The 18,605-nt window shown below is 40.6% G+C and overlaps 1 protein-coding gene and 1 long non-coding RNA gene across 2 annotated transcripts in view; one reads left to right on the plus strand and one right to left on the minus strand.

The window, feature by feature from the left end:
• RBFOX1 (RNA binding fox-1 homolog 1) overlaps nucleotides 1-18,605 on the plus strand; it is a 2,602,982-nt gene that overhangs the window by 2,569,100 nt on the left and 15,277 nt on the right. Inside the window, 1 exon segment of the mRNA XM_078344605.1 lies at nucleotides 13,763-13,815. Within this exon segment, the coding sequence (XP_078200731.1) occupies nucleotides 13,763-13,815 (53 nt within the window).
• Nucleotides 1-18,605, minus strand: part of LOC144578568 (uncharacterized) — a 153,754-nt gene that overhangs the window by 71,263 nt on the left and 63,886 nt on the right. The window lies entirely within an intron of this gene.

Below are 18,605 nucleotides of genomic sequence, written 5' to 3' on the forward strand. Positions count from 1 at the left end.
GATCGAAGCATGGCAGAGGGGCCTTTGGTCATCCGGTCATTGCATGCCACTTGGTGTTGCTGATGTGTCTGTGATACGTTCTGGATTGGACAGGTCCATCACATCAGCTTGATGAATGGCTTGCTTGAATTAAGCCTGGGGGCAGGCTTCTCTTTCTTGACTGGCTCATGGTTTCTTTATGTAGTATGACTTGGTGGTAATTGCATCTTGAAGCAGCCAAACTGGGAGGTGGGGAGTGGGGGAAGATACCCTATTTGATGAACTGTGCCACAAATATTTGGGAAAATATGATGTGTACATAGCTTTGATGAAAATGTTATCTCCCCAGAAAGACAGACATTTGTCATGCTTGTCCTGCTTGCTAACGCTCTAACATTTCCTGATGATCAGTGCATGAAAACGTCCCTCCACGTCAGGGCAGAAAGTAGCTAGATGCAGACTAACTAGAGATGAAAGCAATACAGAGTTTATCCACTCAGATTTCATCACAATCCGATTACACTGATAGTTACCAGGGGCCATTTCTTTCACATAAAACATGCATTTCTTGTAAAGATCCATGAAAGCTAAGAAGTTTTGATCTAATTGTATCGCCAGGCCACACAGGATCTCTAAACTGAGCAAGACACTGCAAGCAACAGAATTTTCTTGGTTTTAATGTATAGCTCTTTAGTTTTTGAGACCTTCAAGTTTTACTGCTACTGTAGAGCTAGAAATTGCTACTTCTGTGTGACAAAAATGACATATTGGCTCTATTGTAGTATGTATAAAATATTTACATGTCAATGTCTTATAAAACTCAATACCAATCCAAATAAAATGTCATGTTATCTTGCTCTCTGCACAAACGTGTACATACACATTCACTTGTGCCTTGGGGCCTCACAAGGGACTCATAAATGTATTCAGGTAAATCTTAATACAAAGAGATAAGGTCTTGTTAATTTCAAATGGTCACAAACTACAGGCTAGAAAACATCAGTTACATGTGACATTCATAACCTATTAATGAAAGGTTCTATTTCAGAGACAGATTTGTGTTTCTTTGAACCTAGTAAGGATAAGTAGGCATGTCTTTGGGTTCATAGAGGATTTGGTCTTTCATTTTAAAATTATTTAAGTGACAGAGCTAGATACATATATACATGCTTACACATACATAGAGGGGTTGAAGGCTGGGTAGATGGATAAAGATGTTAAATAGATACATAGGTGGGTGAATGGAAAAAGGAAAAGCGGCAAGGAAGGGACCATCTTTCTGCCCTCTAATATTTCATCAGAAGCTAAATACAGGAAATAGGACTAAAGCTTTATGTACAATCTTACTTAGTTCAAGCTGAACTAAAACAATAAAAGGCTTTTAGTTTATTTCTATTGGTGCGGGCTACTTCCTGTCTATTTTAGAACTTTATTTCCTGGCCTCAGATTAAGTAAAGAAATACTGTCATGAAAATAGGCAAATAGGTACATTAACAATGATATTCTATTTTATTTGGAGTCCTTATCCGATGATACCTACTAAAAATTAAGTGACTGTCAACATATAAAGTATATGAGCATCCTGAATAGAAAATGTAATTTATCATTTAAGGGCTTATTTTTGTAACAAGGTTAATTTTTTTTTAAAGATGTTGTGATTTACAGACATTATCTTTTTTTTTTTTTTTTCTTCTTTTGGCCATGGGGTAGAATACAGAAAGTTTAACCTGTGGATAATTTGGAACCCTTAATAAAAGTAAAGGTACAAAGCAGACATGCCTTGCTTTCCCCAGTCCTCTTATCTGAACCAAGTCTGATGAGGATTCAAAGTATTTCTAGGTACACACCAGTAGCAGCCCTTGTTCCTGTTCTTTGTGATGTGTGGCAAGGAGCGATCTCAAGATCTTATTCTAGTGCCGTATTGAAAGCAGCATCTCCCAAGGCCAGTTCAAGACTTGGCAACTGCCTTATTGGCATATTTACTGGCTTATCAAGACAGAAGAACATCAGCAATGTAATATGGTTGTCAACTCTCTTTTCTGGGAAATAGGCTGTATCCATTCTTTCACATGCTGTGAAAAAAAGATTTTTATTTATAAAGTTAGAACAATAGCAAATGGTCGTTTTAGACATCCAGTTTTGTTGCCCATGTTCTTACTTGGCAAAGTAACAATTGGCAACTTTGTGCTAGGCTCCCTATCATACTTTATTTACATTTGCAGTCCTTTTTGAGAAGTCTGTTGGAAAAATAGAGTGAGAGGATTATAAAACACAGCAATGCCAGAGATGGTATTCTCGGATCCATGAGGAACTGAGGGTGGAGTTCGTGGAGGTTCAGAGGGGATCGAAGAGTTTCCCATGCCATCTCCCCAGTTGAGATACAGACCCAGAGGCAGGGGAGAAGCCACTTATGAGTTTGAGTCTAGGCTGTGGAATTAATACAAGGGAATACGCCCAAGTCATACCTCTGTGCCATGTCTGATGGTGCTTTGAAGAAGTTGTTCTTGGTTTTTGTTTTTTTAAATGTTTTTTATTTTTACTCATCCTGATGAGCTCTCTTGGGTTCTCAATTTAAAAAAAAAAAATATGTCCAGTTGTAATAAGAATGTAGCCGAAATGAGTCACTCATGCCTTTATATCCTCCTGTGCCCCCATGTCTACAAAAGCATGTCCAGGTTTTAATTAAAACAAGAAAGTATGTGTATATATATATACACATGTAGATACTTTCTTGTTCATTTGAAGTTTACTTTCCTAATAGATCCATTTTTTTGTTGCTTTGGGTTTTTTGTTTTGTTTTTCTTGCTGATTCAGGCACTTCTCAGGAAGAGTGTGTGAAACCAGTTCTCCTAGACAGCTTTAGGGCAACTAAGTAGAAACACATACACTTTGCCTGTGCTTGTGAGAGTCCTACTACGAAGGACGCATGCCAGGTAACTTTAATACTTGCAACATGTATATATATAAAACACTGTTATGGCCGGGCGCGGTGGCTCAAGCCTGTAATCCCAGCACTTTGGGAGGCCGAGGCGGGTGGATCACGAGGTCGAGAGATCGAGACCATCCTGGTCAACATGGTGAAACTCCGTCTCTACTAAAAATACAAAAAATTAGCTGGTCATGGTGGCGCGTGCCTGTAATCCCAGCTACTCAGGAGGCTGAGGCAGGAGAATTGCCTGAACCCAGGAGGTGGAGGTTGCAGTGAGCTGAGATCACGCCATTGCACTCCAGCCTGGGTAACAAGAGTGAAACTCCATCTCAAAAAAAAAAAACCAACACTGTTATATATATAAAACAGTGCTCCTCCTAAAAGGATTTGAATTGTATATACTCCAGAAATATTAGGATAAGTAAGAAAATTCTATTTTCTCCTGATCTGCTCTGTAGACTGTCACTAATTTCATTTGATAACAATGGCGATGGCTCTGAGATAGTGAGAAAGGGAAGGTACATCTCAGCTTTTAATGGTAGAGCCACTGTAATTTTTGAAAACTGGGTTTATGGATGCCAAGCTTTTCCAACCTTACTTCTTTCACAACAAGAGGTAAGATGGCTGTAATTGATGGACATATTTGCCAAGTTCATCTCATTTTTAGCTTATAGAAATCATCCACACATGTATGTTAAAAGAGAAAATGCTCAAGTTTTTCTCTCAAGAAGTAATTGCCTCTAGTCCATAATCTATAATGGCTTCATAACAACTGTTACGCACTACTGGATGAATATGTAATTGAATCAGTTTTGAAAAAGAACCAATCCCGTAATAGTCAACAGACTGGACCAACAAGGAGTTGGGGAGAGATTAAAGGAATCTTCAAGCCCAACAGACCATAGCTGTCACAGCCACGTGGGTAGACACTTTTGCCAGTGACGAGACAAGGTGTAACAACTCCTTTGGTCATGTCATGGCCTAATTACACACTTTTTAGGTTGCAGACCATTGACTTGATAGGCCACAAAAAGGCAAGTAAAGCCTGTCTTTTCAGCAGGAGCAGCAGCATCGGGGCCCTTCAGCTGTGAAGGGTTTAGAGGCAGGTTGGGAAAGCCTAACGCTTTCCAGATGTAGGTCTGTTGAGAATATACACCCAAAGCCCTGTAGATGAGCCATTTCTATTAAAACAAAACAAAACAAACTTGCTTTCCCTAAGACAGTAATCCAGCAAAGCAGAACATAGAATGTCAGCTCATGAAGCATTCATGAATGGGGCAATAAAAATTAAACCCCTCCACTTGGTTGCCTTGTTTTCTCGTCACTAGGTACTATACTGTGGATGACAGTATACTATCGAGATGGAATTTTTCACTAAAAATATCTAATATTTCCTTTCACATTATCGAAGCAAATTCTGACTCTGCACTTACGATCACAAGTTGAAGTCTTTTCCAGAAGAATCAATTTCTATTTCAACATGGCCTCTAATTTTTTTGCCCCATTTGTATGTAGTACATACATGTAAGCAGTCACTGGATAGAAACGACTTATTTCCTCCTTAGGGTCAGTCACAGTGTTTGGTTCCTCTGGAATTAGATGCTCCTCAAAACCATAATGCCTTTCATATGCAACATACAAAACATTTAGAATAGGGGCACCCCCATCGGAATTTGAGGGGATGGGAGTCTGTGGGGCAAAAACTCGGGAAAATCCCTATAAAAAGTCACTAGTCACGTTTTTTCAAGCTAATTCTTGCTGCCTTATGATATGTGACTTTTCAAATCGATTAACAGATTTCTGAGAACTGAAACAGTCAAAGCCAAATATTCTTCTCTTATTTATCCCAATCATTTAGATGGAAATGCTTTGGCCTGATTATAGAACTAGGCCACATGTCTAATAAGCTGACACAGTGGTTCTCATGGCTTTTGGGGACCTGGAATTTAATTTAAAAAAAAAAAAAAAAAACCCTATGACTGTTAGATGCTTCTAACATCCTCTCAAATTCTTGTCTCCTTTCATGGTTTAAATTCTGTAATTTAAAATTTCAGAATGTATTAGGAGAAGAACTTGTTTTTTTTCCACCGTTTCTTCCTTGTTAGAATGTTTCTGGACTGCTACCACTCAACAGAGTGTGAGTCCAAGTAGTGGGAGAGGAGGCACTTTCCTAATTCTTCCTGGGCAATACCAGCTCCTCTGCTATTTTTGTTTCCTTTTATTTCTGTCTCCCAACTTTACAAAATGAACAAACAGCAAAAAAAAAAAAAAAAAAAAAAAAAAAAGGGGGGGGGCGATTAACTCATTCTCTTTCGAAATTTCAAGATTTGAGTGGATCATCTAAAAAGCCTACAGAGCCTTTCTATGTATAGTTTCCAGACCAACACCATTGGCCTCACCAGGAGCTTATGAGACGGTAGAATCCCAAATACCACCCTGCCCTGCTGAACCAGAACCTGTACTTTCAAGGTTCCAGAATGACTGGTGTGAAGTTTGAGAAGCCCTACTTTAGAGAACAAGCTTCTATTCTACCCAGATATGTAATAATGTTGACCGACAGTTCTCCCGCCACAAACCTTGGAAAATTTAAGAACATGTGTCTTTGAAAATTGGTTACCATTGCCTCTATACTCTCCCTTCTTCAATGAGACAGTAAGCTATCAACAGTTGGGCATCCCATCAATTCCACTGTGACTTCTTCCCTCACCTGGCCCAGGACCACAGTTAATTCTTTCTTTACCCCAAAAGATCAATGGCCATACACAGTTATTTATGCTAACATCACGTCATTAATTGCATAATAGATTCACACTAATATAAGAAGTACCTGAAAAAGTTCCATCTGATTTAGCTTTATAGCTCAGTTTTTTCCTATGCTAAGTGGAAAACATGATACTAATCAGAATCAGAGATGAAGAAGGTGAACATTACTTTATAAACTGAAAGAGGTGGTGCAAATGTTATCCGTAACTCGGTTTCAGATTGACAGACATTTTAGAAAGTTTGCTAGTATTTATAGTGAATATATAGAAGCAATAGCAGGTACATTAAATTAAATGCATTTAAAAGTCCAAGATTGTTTTTAGTCTAGGCAATCTGTAAGACACACTGTAACACTGACCTTCTGGGAACCTGTGCCTTGCTCAGCATCCCAGGACTTATAGGTGGCTGTGACAGGAATAGAAACAGGATCTTTTGTACTCATTGGACCAGCTCTGATATAGACATATGCTAGCAAATCATTGCTGTTGATGTACAGGATGTGATTACAGATTGAGATTGACACCTGGGTCAGAATCTCTGAGGTTATTTACGTGAGATAACTTGGGCAGGCTAACACTGAAGCTATTTGACCTTCAATTGCCTCATCTATAAAGTGGCTTAAGGGATGATCATTGCTTCCTTGGATTGTGGTGAGAATTAGTTTCCATCAATGGAAAGCCCCCCTAAGATATCCTGTCACTTAGTAGCACTCAGGGTGTTTGGACTGTGGGAGCATTGTGCTTTCTTCCTGTGTGAAAAAACAAGAAGTTTCCTGTGGGATTGGGTTTTATGAGTTAGAATACTTTTTGACCAAACATATTTGTTCTTGGTTTTCTTTTTTAAAATCTTGACTTCCACCCTAGATGCATCACAACAGGTTGGGAAAAGAATTGGGAACCATGAGATCAAATATCTTATCTTCCCTGTTCACACCCTGTGCCTTGGATATTCATGATCTTTTCTGCCCATAGAGCAACTTAGGCCACCATGCCTGCATTTGCTTTGTAGAAGAAATGGCCAGTCTCCCAGTAAAAATGCAGACTTCTAACTATCCATCCCTTGAATGTTTGTAAAACCAATTGCCTGCCCTCTTCTTTGGGTGGAGAGAGCAATAGACTTTCCTTAGTGAGTCAAAAAAAAAAAAAAAAAAGCCAGTATTTTCTACCAAAAAAATGATTTCACATTCATTTTTCATTCAACCTGTACAAAAGGTCCAGGAAGGGCATTTACTATTTTTATACCTCAATTTTTCCAAGTAAAAAAACTGAGTCCCAGAAAAGCGAAGTGAATTTTCTAGTGGAATAGAGGTTGTATGCAACAAGGCATGGTTTCCAGATTCATGGTTGCTTTCATTTCACCAGAGCCTAGACAAGAAGTCAGTGGGAACTGGGGAGAATTTGAATGTTGGAGGAAGTAAAATGATAGAAATGAACTGTTCTCAAGGTCTCCAGGTAACGGAGATGCTCTTGGGTTTGAATTTCCAAGACTCCGTTTTTTGGGGGTTTTTTTGGTAGAATATCCAAACTGGGGAGAGATTCACTGCCTTTATCTCCTTTCTGTTTAAGCTTCTTTATGTGTATAATGTTAGCAATAGGAACTGTGTCTGAATGAAATGTTTTTAAGTACATTTTCATACATTCTCCCTTTCAAAAAGGGATAGGTGTAGAACCTTTGAGAGCTTTCCATAGTCAATCTGCTTACGTGTCTGTGCATACCCTGTCTCTTTCTACAAAGTACATATGACACAATACTAAAATATGAATAAAAGTAACAGGGCAGGTAAAAAAAGAAAAAAGAAAAGTGAATCTGAATGGGACTTGCACCGTTCCAGAGTAGAGTGTCAGTATCGGATGTGGGAAGGAGGCAAAATACCGATGCAAGCAACCTTCCTTTCTCTTCCATTCATAAAATGAATGTCAATTAGATCATGCACTTCCAGACAGGCAAGTCCAAACTACTCTAGTGATTAAGAGGCTATGAGCATCAGATCCCTTAGAGTTAGCTCAGTAACTGATATGTGGCAAGCCCCTCATTTACAATCTAAGGATTGAATTAATGAACGTGAGTAAACTATTTGGTAAGGTCAGCAGTAAGAATTTTAGTAGGTGCATCAGATCTGCCTATGGTTGAATATTCAGAAAACACTCATGGCTGAGTTCCATATGGCACTTGCAGCAACCTTAAGACGAACAAGGATAAACTAATTATTGTGAATTTCCACCTTAATTTTATATGTAAAAAAAGGAAGCATCCTGGTAAGCATAAGACAATTAGTAACTACTATGATTAGAATATAATTCGCAATTAAAATGTTACATATAAAGTGTCAAGATCAACACTAGTACAATTTAGTTTAAACCCAGAAGAGAATTCTGTTTCCCACAGAGGCAAGGTACATATGCTCAGAGGTATTCATACAATGAGATGCGAGTTCTTCATGCTGGTTGACAGATGAGAATCACCCCCAGAAGTTTTTCGGGCATATTTGTGCATCGGAACCACTCTGAAAGATGCTAAACTTAAATGACTGGGTATGAGCCTGGTCATTAGTATTTTATTTAAAAAACAATCCTAGCTGAATATTTTTCATTTAAAATGTATTGGCTGGGCAGTCAGGGTTAAGAACCTCTGCCTTTATGAACAACAGATATCCCAGTACCTACAGGTGGAATTGGACTTTGTGCCACTATCCTCTTGGAGCATCTTGGCTGCCACCTACCAGGCCAGAAGACCAACTTCTCAGTTGTAGGTATTGCCTAGCAGACATCCTTGGGAGGTTGTAAATACTTATGTGTGTGCGTATGAGAGTGAGTCAATATTCATAGCATTGGATACGAGAAGAATCTTGCCATGAGTGATAGCCATCCTGAGTTCTATGTAACAATAGCAATGTAACAGAATTAAGAAGCCAAAGAATGAGAGGTGACCAGATTCTTTACCAATACAACTTAAAACCCTTATTATTTGATATGGGAAACATTCACGTCGCACCTGCTTGCACCAAAAGTTTACTCTGCGACTTGCTATCTAGCCTCTCGTGTCCCCTCCAGCAACATGGGCTGGCTGCCATGTTAATTCGACTCAGAACTTAGCCATGGGTAGTGTTTCAGGGAAAGGAATACTGCGAAGAGATGAAATTTAGTCTAAGGAAAGAAGTGGCCTATGAGGGGGATTTGTGGCAATCCGCAGGACTAATTTGAATGTACCACCAGCTGGGGCAGATAGAGTCTAGACGGCTGGTCTACAAAAACCATCTTAAAAGAATAGCCTGGTGACATAAGAGTGAAAAGAGAAAGTTCATGGTATATGCCATTTCATCATCAAGTTATTGTTAATGCAGAATATGTTTTTAATTCTCTCAATTATACTCAAAGAGGAATTCAGATATTTTACTTCTGAGGAACTGAAGATGCAGAATATTAAGAAGTTACTCCTTGGAGACATCACACCCCACTGCTGATTAAATTTCCCCTATATGAGTGTTCCCAACCAGAACCTTACAAAGCAAAAGCTTGGGTCTTGACCCAAAGCCAACTGTGTTCGGGTTTCACCTCTACCACTTAACAGCTTGCTCACATCATGCAACTTATCCATACCTCAGTTTCCTCATCTACAGAGATTAAAAGAGGGGTTATAGGAAAAATTAAATACATAGGTGTACACTTGGCAACCTACAGTCCTCACTAAGTGTTAGATAAGTAGCCTTTGCAGTCAACATTCCCATGAGCCAAGACGAACACAGCCTTCTCCTTTAAACTCCATTTGGCCATTTCATCATTTTTCATCCATTAGTCATCCTTCCTCTCCCCCCACACAAGCCTTCCCAATTCAAAACAGTCTTCCTGGGACAGGTGAGCTTTGAAATGAAAATGGGAATAAACTTGCAGATTTCTCAGCAAAGTTGCCCAAACTGCAAGGTAAGAAGTAACAGGAGGCGTGATTCCCTCACAGGAGCACCTGCTACCTGTAGCACAGTGAAAATGGTGCCCGCCTTGAGCTGACCAGCAGGTAGGCTTGGGTTCTTAATAAGTGTATAGATTACCAGACACCCCTCCTGGAAATTCCGATTCAGGTAGTCAGAGTGGAAACCCAGGAATCTATACTTTTATTGAACATTCTAGGCAATTCTTATCTTCAGGGAAGTTTGAGACATTTTGGAGAAGGAGAGGTAGAACATAGGAAGGGGTTTTGGATGACAGAATGGGCGAAGACAAAATTAGAGGCAGACTCAAGGAAAAAATGGAAAACTCGAGCAAAGATGATCGTGAGTAAATCTCTAAGAAATCAGCACTTTGGGAGGCCGAGGCGGGTGGATCACGAGGTCAAGAGATCGAGACCATCCTGGTCAACACGGTGAAACCCCGTCTCTACTAAAAATACAAAAACTTAGCTGGGCATGGTGGCGCGTGCCTGTAATCCCAGCTATTCAGAAGGCTGAGGCAGGAGAATCACCTGAACCCTGGAGGCGGAAGTTGCGGTGAGCCAAGATCGCGCCATTGCACTCCAGCCTGGGTAACAAGAGCAAAACTCTGTCTCAAAAAAGAAATGGTCCAGTAAGAAGAACAAGTAAGAACTCAAGTGCTAAGACTATTACAGGGCCACTGTAGGGCAGTTTCTCTTTCAGGCTGAGGTTTAAAGTCAACTCTCTTAAGAGACATCTGGAAACTAGAAGTACCCTTTCGTGGACTTTATCAGGGTTCTGTGGTCACACTGTCCAAAGCCTAAGTAGCTGGGTTGCCACAGAGGCAAGCATGATGGACAAATAGAAGTTGCAAAAATAGAAACAAAAGTTGGAAGAGATTCCGTGATTCGACTCCCTTGAATCCCTTCCTTCAATCAACTTCCCTGAGTCACTCTGCCTTGGTGCCGTACCACTGATTCTCAGCTGTGGCCACATACTAGAGGCACCTACAGAACATTTTGTGAACTGCTTTCCAGACCCTGCCCCAGATAACTTAAAGCAGAATTCACAGGAACAGGTCCCATCACTGGCACTTTTTTAACCTCTGTGAATCTAAGGAACAGCCAAGGTGAGGACCATTCAACTCAACAAGTGGTTTTCAGAGAAAGAACATTAGCCCATCAGAATCATTTAGAAGTATTTAAAAATTGCTGATGCCCGAGACCCAGTTTTAGAGGTTGCCATTTAATTGGTCTTAAGTGTAGCTTGGTAACCAGAAATTTTTAGAAGTGCACCAATTATTGACAATGTGCAGCCACGGTTGAGAACGACTCAGCCAGACTTGCTTTATCAAACCACAGCTAAGAAACAGGCCAGTTTGTGGAAAATCAGGTGCATTTTGAAGTTTAAATCTGTGAGTCTGTGTTGAGAGGAAATAGCACTCTAGGATTTGCATAAAAAGACCCTGGCACCAGCCTTCCCCTGAGAGGTAGCCCCCCTGTTGAGAATACACCTGCCTTGTTCTGATCTTTTAATTTTTCCTTAATTTGTTTGGATATAGCAGAGACATTTGTCTCTTTGATCATATGTCTCTGCTCATTTAGGGCAAATGGCTTAAGAGAAGGTCAGATGATCCATTTATGGGTCCTCTAAATCGATAACGTCTTAAAGTTCAGGGCGAGAGCAACAGCTATACATAAAATGACACAACACAGTGGGTATAGACACCTACATGACATCTCCCCCTAGAACTCCACCAGTATTCTTCTGTTTGGCCTGACATGTGGGCCACCCAGAGCCAATCTCTGAATTGACAGACATTGCCTGTTAATTGCATTTATCAACTGATGAAAACATAGTTCTAGGGAAGTAGTAATCACACCAACTGAATTCTTAGAATGAATGAACTCTACAGAAAGGCACCTTTCTGATCCATGAGGGTGACCTTTCTGGGATGTAATGGGATTATGTGGATTAAAAAACCCAAATAGTACAGAATGGATACATCAAAAACACAAAACACTTAACGGGTAGCGTTAACTGCTTCCGGCATTGTCGCACAGTCCACGGCACGTTCTTCTAAATATCACTATGACAGAGAGCCCTCTGTGCTTTGAGGTAGATGTCAATTCAGAGACGTGATCTAAACCAAGTTGTCAAAGGGAATAGTCCCTTTTGTTCTGAAACCTAGCGATCATAAAGAGACTGTGGGTGAAAAATTTTAAAAAATCAATACACATCGGTTGCCAAGCAAGGCAGAGAGAAAGAACGAAGGGAAAGGAAAAAAGAATGAAGGGAAAGGAAAGGAGATGAAGGAAGGAAAGGGTAGGGGAGGAAGGAAAGGAGGGAGGAAAAAGGGTAGCTTAAGTGCCTAGTATCAGAGTATTTAAGGACACCATCTTACTATCAATTCTGAAGCAATTTCAAAAACAAGGCTAGTTTCTTACAGGGCTGTTTCTATTCACACTTGTAGGTTACATTTTAAGTTCCCTACTCATTCAGTCACAGTTTTACGTCGGTGTTGGGTATCTCCAAGTGGCTTTTCCTCATGTCTAGCACACTGGACACTTTTTTACGGAAAACACAGAAATGGAACACAAGGCGGCACTGGCTTTAGGATTAGGGAGTAGAAATTGGGTAGAGCTGCCCCACCCCCTGCCGTAGATGTGTGAATGCCTAGTCCAAAGAGCTTGCCCCTTCGCATAAAACCAGGTCGCCATTCTTGGTTATGGCAGCCTTCTTCAGGAGCACTCTGTAAATGGACATCCTTATAAGCGCTTGTTTTGTGTACCCCAGAATACCGTACCTGTAGTTAGGAATTCCCATGTCTTATTGCCCCTTGAATAAGTCAAAGGTGAGTAAGTCATACCAAATATTCAACCAAAGTATCTCCCTCGTTTTCAGGGATCTTAAATCTTATTGCTCCTCAAAAAGAGAATCTGGGGCCAGATATTCACAGGGTTTAAAAAGTCTGTCAGAGTAAAAAGACAGCAAAAAAATCTTGTAGAAGTTAACTTATATTGTCATAAGTGATAAACTTAGCTGGGGCTTGTTATGTAGGAGAAAAATACTAAAAATATTATTCTCAATGCATGTGTAATTTGTTTACATTTTATTGGTGTAAAAATGACTAGAATTTAACTGAATGCGAAATTCTAGAGAATATTCAAATGGCAGCTCTATTTATATTCCAGGGTGAACCTCTTGCAACAGTAAAACTTTATTAAGATGTTTTAAGAAATGCTCAATTACTACTTTTGAAGCATTGAAACATTTGAACCAAACCAGTCACACTAAGAAAAAAAAAAAAAAAAAAAAAAACGCGTTTATCTTGGTTCTTGCTGATCCAGAGGCATGGTAAAAATCTAACCAATGAAAACTCAGAGCCCCTGTACTGCTGCTATTGAGGCATTTAAGAACCTAAGCAGTCTCAGTGGGCCATTTTTATAGTGTGCCTGACACAGACAATCTTATTTCCAGAGGAGTAAGTAGTACTGAATTAGAACACAGTACATTGTGGAAACGTCTCAGGTGGAAACATCTTAAGAGAGTTTTATCATCTTTCTGGATTTACTGAATCAAAGTAAAATAGCATTTTCTATTTTCATTATTTTTAATCATTAAAAATAATTGGGACAGCTAGGGTTTATTTCAGCTGATGACTTCTTAGCTTTATGTAGCAAGCCTAGTTCGAAGAGGAATTATCTGCAACACATCACCACATAAAACTGTCTTCTGAAATGACAGCACTTTTTCTTAATTTTTGTTGATATTGTAAGTCTGGAATTTTAGAATTTTCCTAGCTAGCTGCAGTGTACTCTATTTCTTAATCAGTAGTCTGTTTACAAAGTAATCTCTTTAGCATAGAAATTCATACAAGCACAGTTTCAAATGCTTTAGCCTTAGAAACATATCCTGGCATGTTTTGGTAACACACAGTATTAATATTTGGTGCCACAGCTTGTACATGTCCCATATTCTGACACTATCATGACTCTAAGAGGTCCCTGCATGCGTATTTCATGATCTTTCTAAGCTCTCCAAGTCTGAGGTACATCAGCACATTTGCTTTCAACATCCATTCACACGCAGCACCCTTCCCTCCCCTCATCTGTACACATCGAACCAATTGGCAGAGAGCACATTTCCCCCTGAGCGAGCAGTATTGTGAATTTTATCTTCTCTTCCAGAAATCAGTTCGTCTTCGTTGCAGCAGATGAAATTTCTTGTAACACCTCTGCAGGTAACGAACATTGCTACTTCTTGATGCACCCATCCAAGTCTCAGTATCCTTTTTTTTTTTTTTTTTCCTTCTTCACATGCTGCAGTTGGTCACTCTAGAAAGTTTAGTTAAAAAAAGAGCTTGTATCTTTGGAGAACAGCTGAAGCCTTGAGGCTCTGCCATATAAGACGACATTAGGCATTTTGCTAACTTTGATGTTTTATTTCTGGTTTTAGTAATACGTAGTCCAGAAAAGTAAAAATATGTTGAATGAATCCACAAGGAAGTCTCCCGGTATATTCAGTGTTCTTATGATAAAAGAAGGAACAGGGAGATTAGGTACACAGACTTGTGACTTCCATGTTTTTTGACGTATTATGTCTGGGTTCATAGAGATTGGTATGTGAATTATTTGGGATCTTTATGGAATATTAGAGGCATTCGGGAGTATAATTATCTCTGTCTTATAAGAAGGGGATCTTCATTCTGTCAGCCAAAGATCCTCCATTTCCTTCCTTATAAAACGTCTCTCAAGTAGCAGAACTTAGAGAGACCAAGTCTTTTGGTTTTGAAACAGGAAATTGGCAAACGGAAATTGCATCGTTGCATGGTATGTCCGTCACAATAACACCTGTCTTTTTTCTTCGATGTGGTTCAGAGCAGTTCGCTTTGTACTTTCATTAGTGTGGAATTAAATGCCAAGATAGGTGAGTGCCTTAACACTAGATTTTTTTTTCCCTTTTGTCCTCGTTTTGTTTTTAAGCCTAAACTATGACCAAAACAATCACTAGAAAATCTTGCCAATGTGTTGCTTTCAGCCTTCGAGGGAGGACGTTACAGCTAACCCTGCATAACTGAGCATGCCATGACCTTCAGACACACACGTTAAACTGAACCTTACAGATAAAGCACTCATCTGTTACCTTTTATCAATGGTGCCGGAAAAAGGCTTCTTTGCCAATGCTTCACTATTTACTGCCTTTAGTGAGAACGAATGAAAGGAAGCCCAGGGAGCTAGGAACATGCACCCAGCCCTCCGTTCTAGAAGGCAGGGTCAGTTTTATTTATGTAGTCGCCCTCAGCCTTTACAATGCTTTAATGTCTTACCTGGTGAGTTCAAGAGGTATGCATGATGCATGCTGACATTTTAAAGCAATGGCATACTGTATTTATATGAAGCCCCTTTGATGATGGTGCTGAATTTCCCCCTTAACCCCAGACTCAAATATCTTTGCTTCTCACTGTGAGACGTGGCAACATCCTTAACACTTTACTAATGCCCAGTGCTAGATGTGATGGTTAATTGCACTGCTGGGAGTGGTGGGACATCCGTTCCTGCAATACAAGAGTTGTTAAACATTTTCAGAGCCTTAGTGGAATGGAGCATGCAACAAAAGTGGGGACCTCTTGGAATGGGAGGTAGGGGTGGGAAATAATGTTCATTTAAAATGTTCATAGGCAGGCCGGCCATGCACGGTGGCTCACGCCTGTAATCCCAGCACTTTGGGAGGCTGAGGTGGGCAGATCATACGGTCAGGATGATCGAGACTATCCTGGGTAACACCGTGAAACCCCATCTCTGCTAAAAATACAAAAAATTAGCTGGACATGGCGGCACGTGCCTGAAGTCCCAGCTACTCGGAAGGCAGAGGCAGGAGAATCACTTGAACCTGGAGGCAGAGGATACAGTCAGTCAGGATCCTGCCACTGCACTCCAGCCTGGGTGACAGAGCGAGACTCTGTCTCAAAAAATAAAGTAAAATAAAAACAATAAAATACATGTTCATAGGCATCCTACAAGGATGCCCCAGTGCACTAGAGCTTCTACATTCTGTCAACCCTGCACATGTTCCAATATGCGTTAGGTTGTATTTGGACATCATAGATCAAACATGGAAAGGTTAGATATTGATTTTGCCCCATGACTTCACCAACCCTGCCTTGTAAGCAAGTGATCCGCACACACTATTTCTTAAGAAGTCGACAGAACATGAAAGTTCGCATGAGTGTGGCGAGTGTTTCCATCTGCCTAATCAAGAGGGCTGCTCTGTAAATTCTTAATGAATTGCTATTGATCGCATTTCAAATTGGGAGAGATATCCCTGTTCCTTTGATGGTCATATTAATATGTTGTGTGCTTCATAAGGTTCCATTTGAACTCTGAATTTTGAATGAAGCATGAAAAAGGAGACCCCTATACCAATCCAATGTCAGATTATCTCCCAGCAAGTCCACCCTCCTCAAAGAGTGAAAATGAAAAATCAAAACTGCTCAGTCAACAAAGGTTGTAACTCAGGGTTTCAATGAAAGCCTCCTGGGGCATCATGTCGTACATGCTGAAAACACCTGCTGTACCCACTACCCACATTCTAAATAGCACAAGTGTAATGAGTTCTCACCTCCTTATAAAAACATTTACTAGGGCAGATTTATTGAATCCTGCTATCTACTAGATAATCTGAGTTTGACAAAAGGCAAGTTCTCTATTTTTAGCTGGAGAAAAAAAAAATCAACAGGCTTAAAATTTCAGTGTCTGGGGCTTGTTAGAACTGAAATTCTTATAAAGAGGTGTTATTGTCACATTGATACCCATGGTGGATGGGCTAAGCATAGGCAGTTCTGTCTGGGGCTTAGGGTAGAGACAGATAAAAATCACTAAGCAGTAGAACAGCGGCATTTCAGGATTTTTCTTTGTCTCCCAAAGAAAAGTGATACCTTTTACTCGGGTCTTTTGTCGGGAGTGCCAACATATCTGGTCTGCTTTTTCTAGCCACATACAATCTGCATTTTCATTAGCATTTGCGGTCTAAGAGACTGTAATTACAAGGATATTTTCTTAGCCAGAGGTTTTGACAATGGTATTAGCGATGTTTTCATTGCTCCCAAAGTGTGCTCCGTTGGGTATCACTTGGGACTAGGCTTTCAACAACAGGAAAAAACGCCTCCTAATGCATCCAGCTCGCGCACTTGACTAGTTTTTCATTCAGTAACACCAAGAACCTTTGATGAGTTGGATTCTGCCACAGATGGCAAAAAGTGGGGGAAATAATTTTCCCTTCTTAGACCGAAGGTCACCTCTGTGATTCATTAGGACTTTTCCAAGGTGGGCTAGTGATTGTAGCAGTTGTAGAAAAAAGGTCTGGTATGAGAACGGAGGCTGAAAAGCAAGTTATTTTGATGAGCAACTAGAAATTCATATCAGCCGATTAATATCTCTTGAGTCCTTGCTGGGTGTCAAGAACCATTCCAAGCCCTGGGCTCATAGCATTAAATAAGTCAGGAGCAGCCCTCATCCAAAGACCTTCGTTGTATTGGAGAACAGATCCCAAACCACGTATATGAGCAAGTAAATAGATCACACAGTTAGTTATGAAAGAATTATAAAGAATCAAAAAGAAGGGGAGGTGATGTAAAGTAAGGCGCGATGCCACTGTAGACTCAGTGATCAGAGAAGGCCTCTCTGAGGGGGTAACACTTGAGCAGGGATCTGAAAGTGAAGGTGTGACCCAGGAAACATGCAGCGGGTGCAGAGACCCTGTGGTTGAGGCGCACTTGAGGTGACCAGGAGTCAGACATCCAGGTTGGCCCACGGATATGAGTACAGGTGAGTGTTTTACAGATAACATCTAGGGAGGTTAGCCAGCGGTCAGAGCAAGTTAGGGCTTGGAGGCCACAGCAAATGTTTGGGATTTTAAGAGTGATGGGGAGGCACTGGAGGGAGCGTTATAATCTGACTTTAGTGGTAAGATAGACTGCTTTGTGGAGACCAAACTGCAATATGGAAAGAGCAGAAGAAACAGCACCAAAGGGCGATGGTGGGGGGCTGGGTGGGGGCTTGGAGCCTTTCAGAGAGTGCTGACAATGGCTTGGGTTAGGAGCGTGGTTGTGGGTGAGCAGTGGTCATCTGTAAGCTGTGTTTTGATGGGAGAACAAACAGGACATATTGGCAGATTAGAAGGGTACAAGGTCCACTCTGTCAAATGTCTACTCCCTGTTCTTGTTCTAAGGGTCTATCAATTAATTCCATGGAGCAGCAAGCCCTTTATTTTCTGACGTAATTGTTCCTTGTAGGGGCTTTGCTGAATTCTCCAGGGCTTAATAGTAACTGTCATTTACAGAGCAAACTCTGTGTGCTAGTACGGTACACATACAGACATGTCTATGTGTAATGCATATACATACAATGCACACACGTGTGTATACATATGTTTATGTATGTATTTGTGTGCATACACATACCTGCATGGCAGCTCAATGAGGTAGATGATGTCCCTGCATTGGAGAGTAAAAATAAATACACTCAGATCCAGCGTGCTCTCAGTCACACTGGAGTCCATTCCATGCCAGAGTCCTTCCCTTTGGGTCATACTGCCTCCACTCACTACATGTCCGTCCTTGGAACTTTGACCTTCTGCCGTCAGATGGAATTCTCCTACCTTCACCAGCTATGCACTCTTGCTCCTACAAAACTAGTATTTGCGAGTTGGATGACCAAGTTGTTAATGTTTGGAAGGGACCAAAGGACACTGAACTCTAGCAGTTGTTCCACTGCAAGTTTATTCAGCTTGGCCTGTCCCCTTCAGGCGGCAGGCTTGTTTAGTTCTGTGTGCTGAGAGTACTGGTGTAGATATGGGGATAGAGGCAGCAGATGTCTGATCACGAAGCACCTTGTGTATTAAGGAAGACAGAGGGTTAAACAGGCCAAGTGTGTTCTAGGTTACTTCATCAGTAAGTTAGTGGCTGAAAGTCAATTAACAATATCCTGCTCCCTGAAAATTACCAGACAGGTTGAAAGTTGTTTTAGCCAGAGT

The sequence above is a fragment of the Callithrix jacchus genome, chromosome 12, assembly GCF_049354715.1.
Source record: "Callithrix jacchus isolate 240 chromosome 12, calJac240_pri, whole genome shotgun sequence".
NCBI classification, from domain to species: Eukaryota; Metazoa; Chordata; class Mammalia; order Primates; family Cebidae; genus Callithrix; species Callithrix jacchus.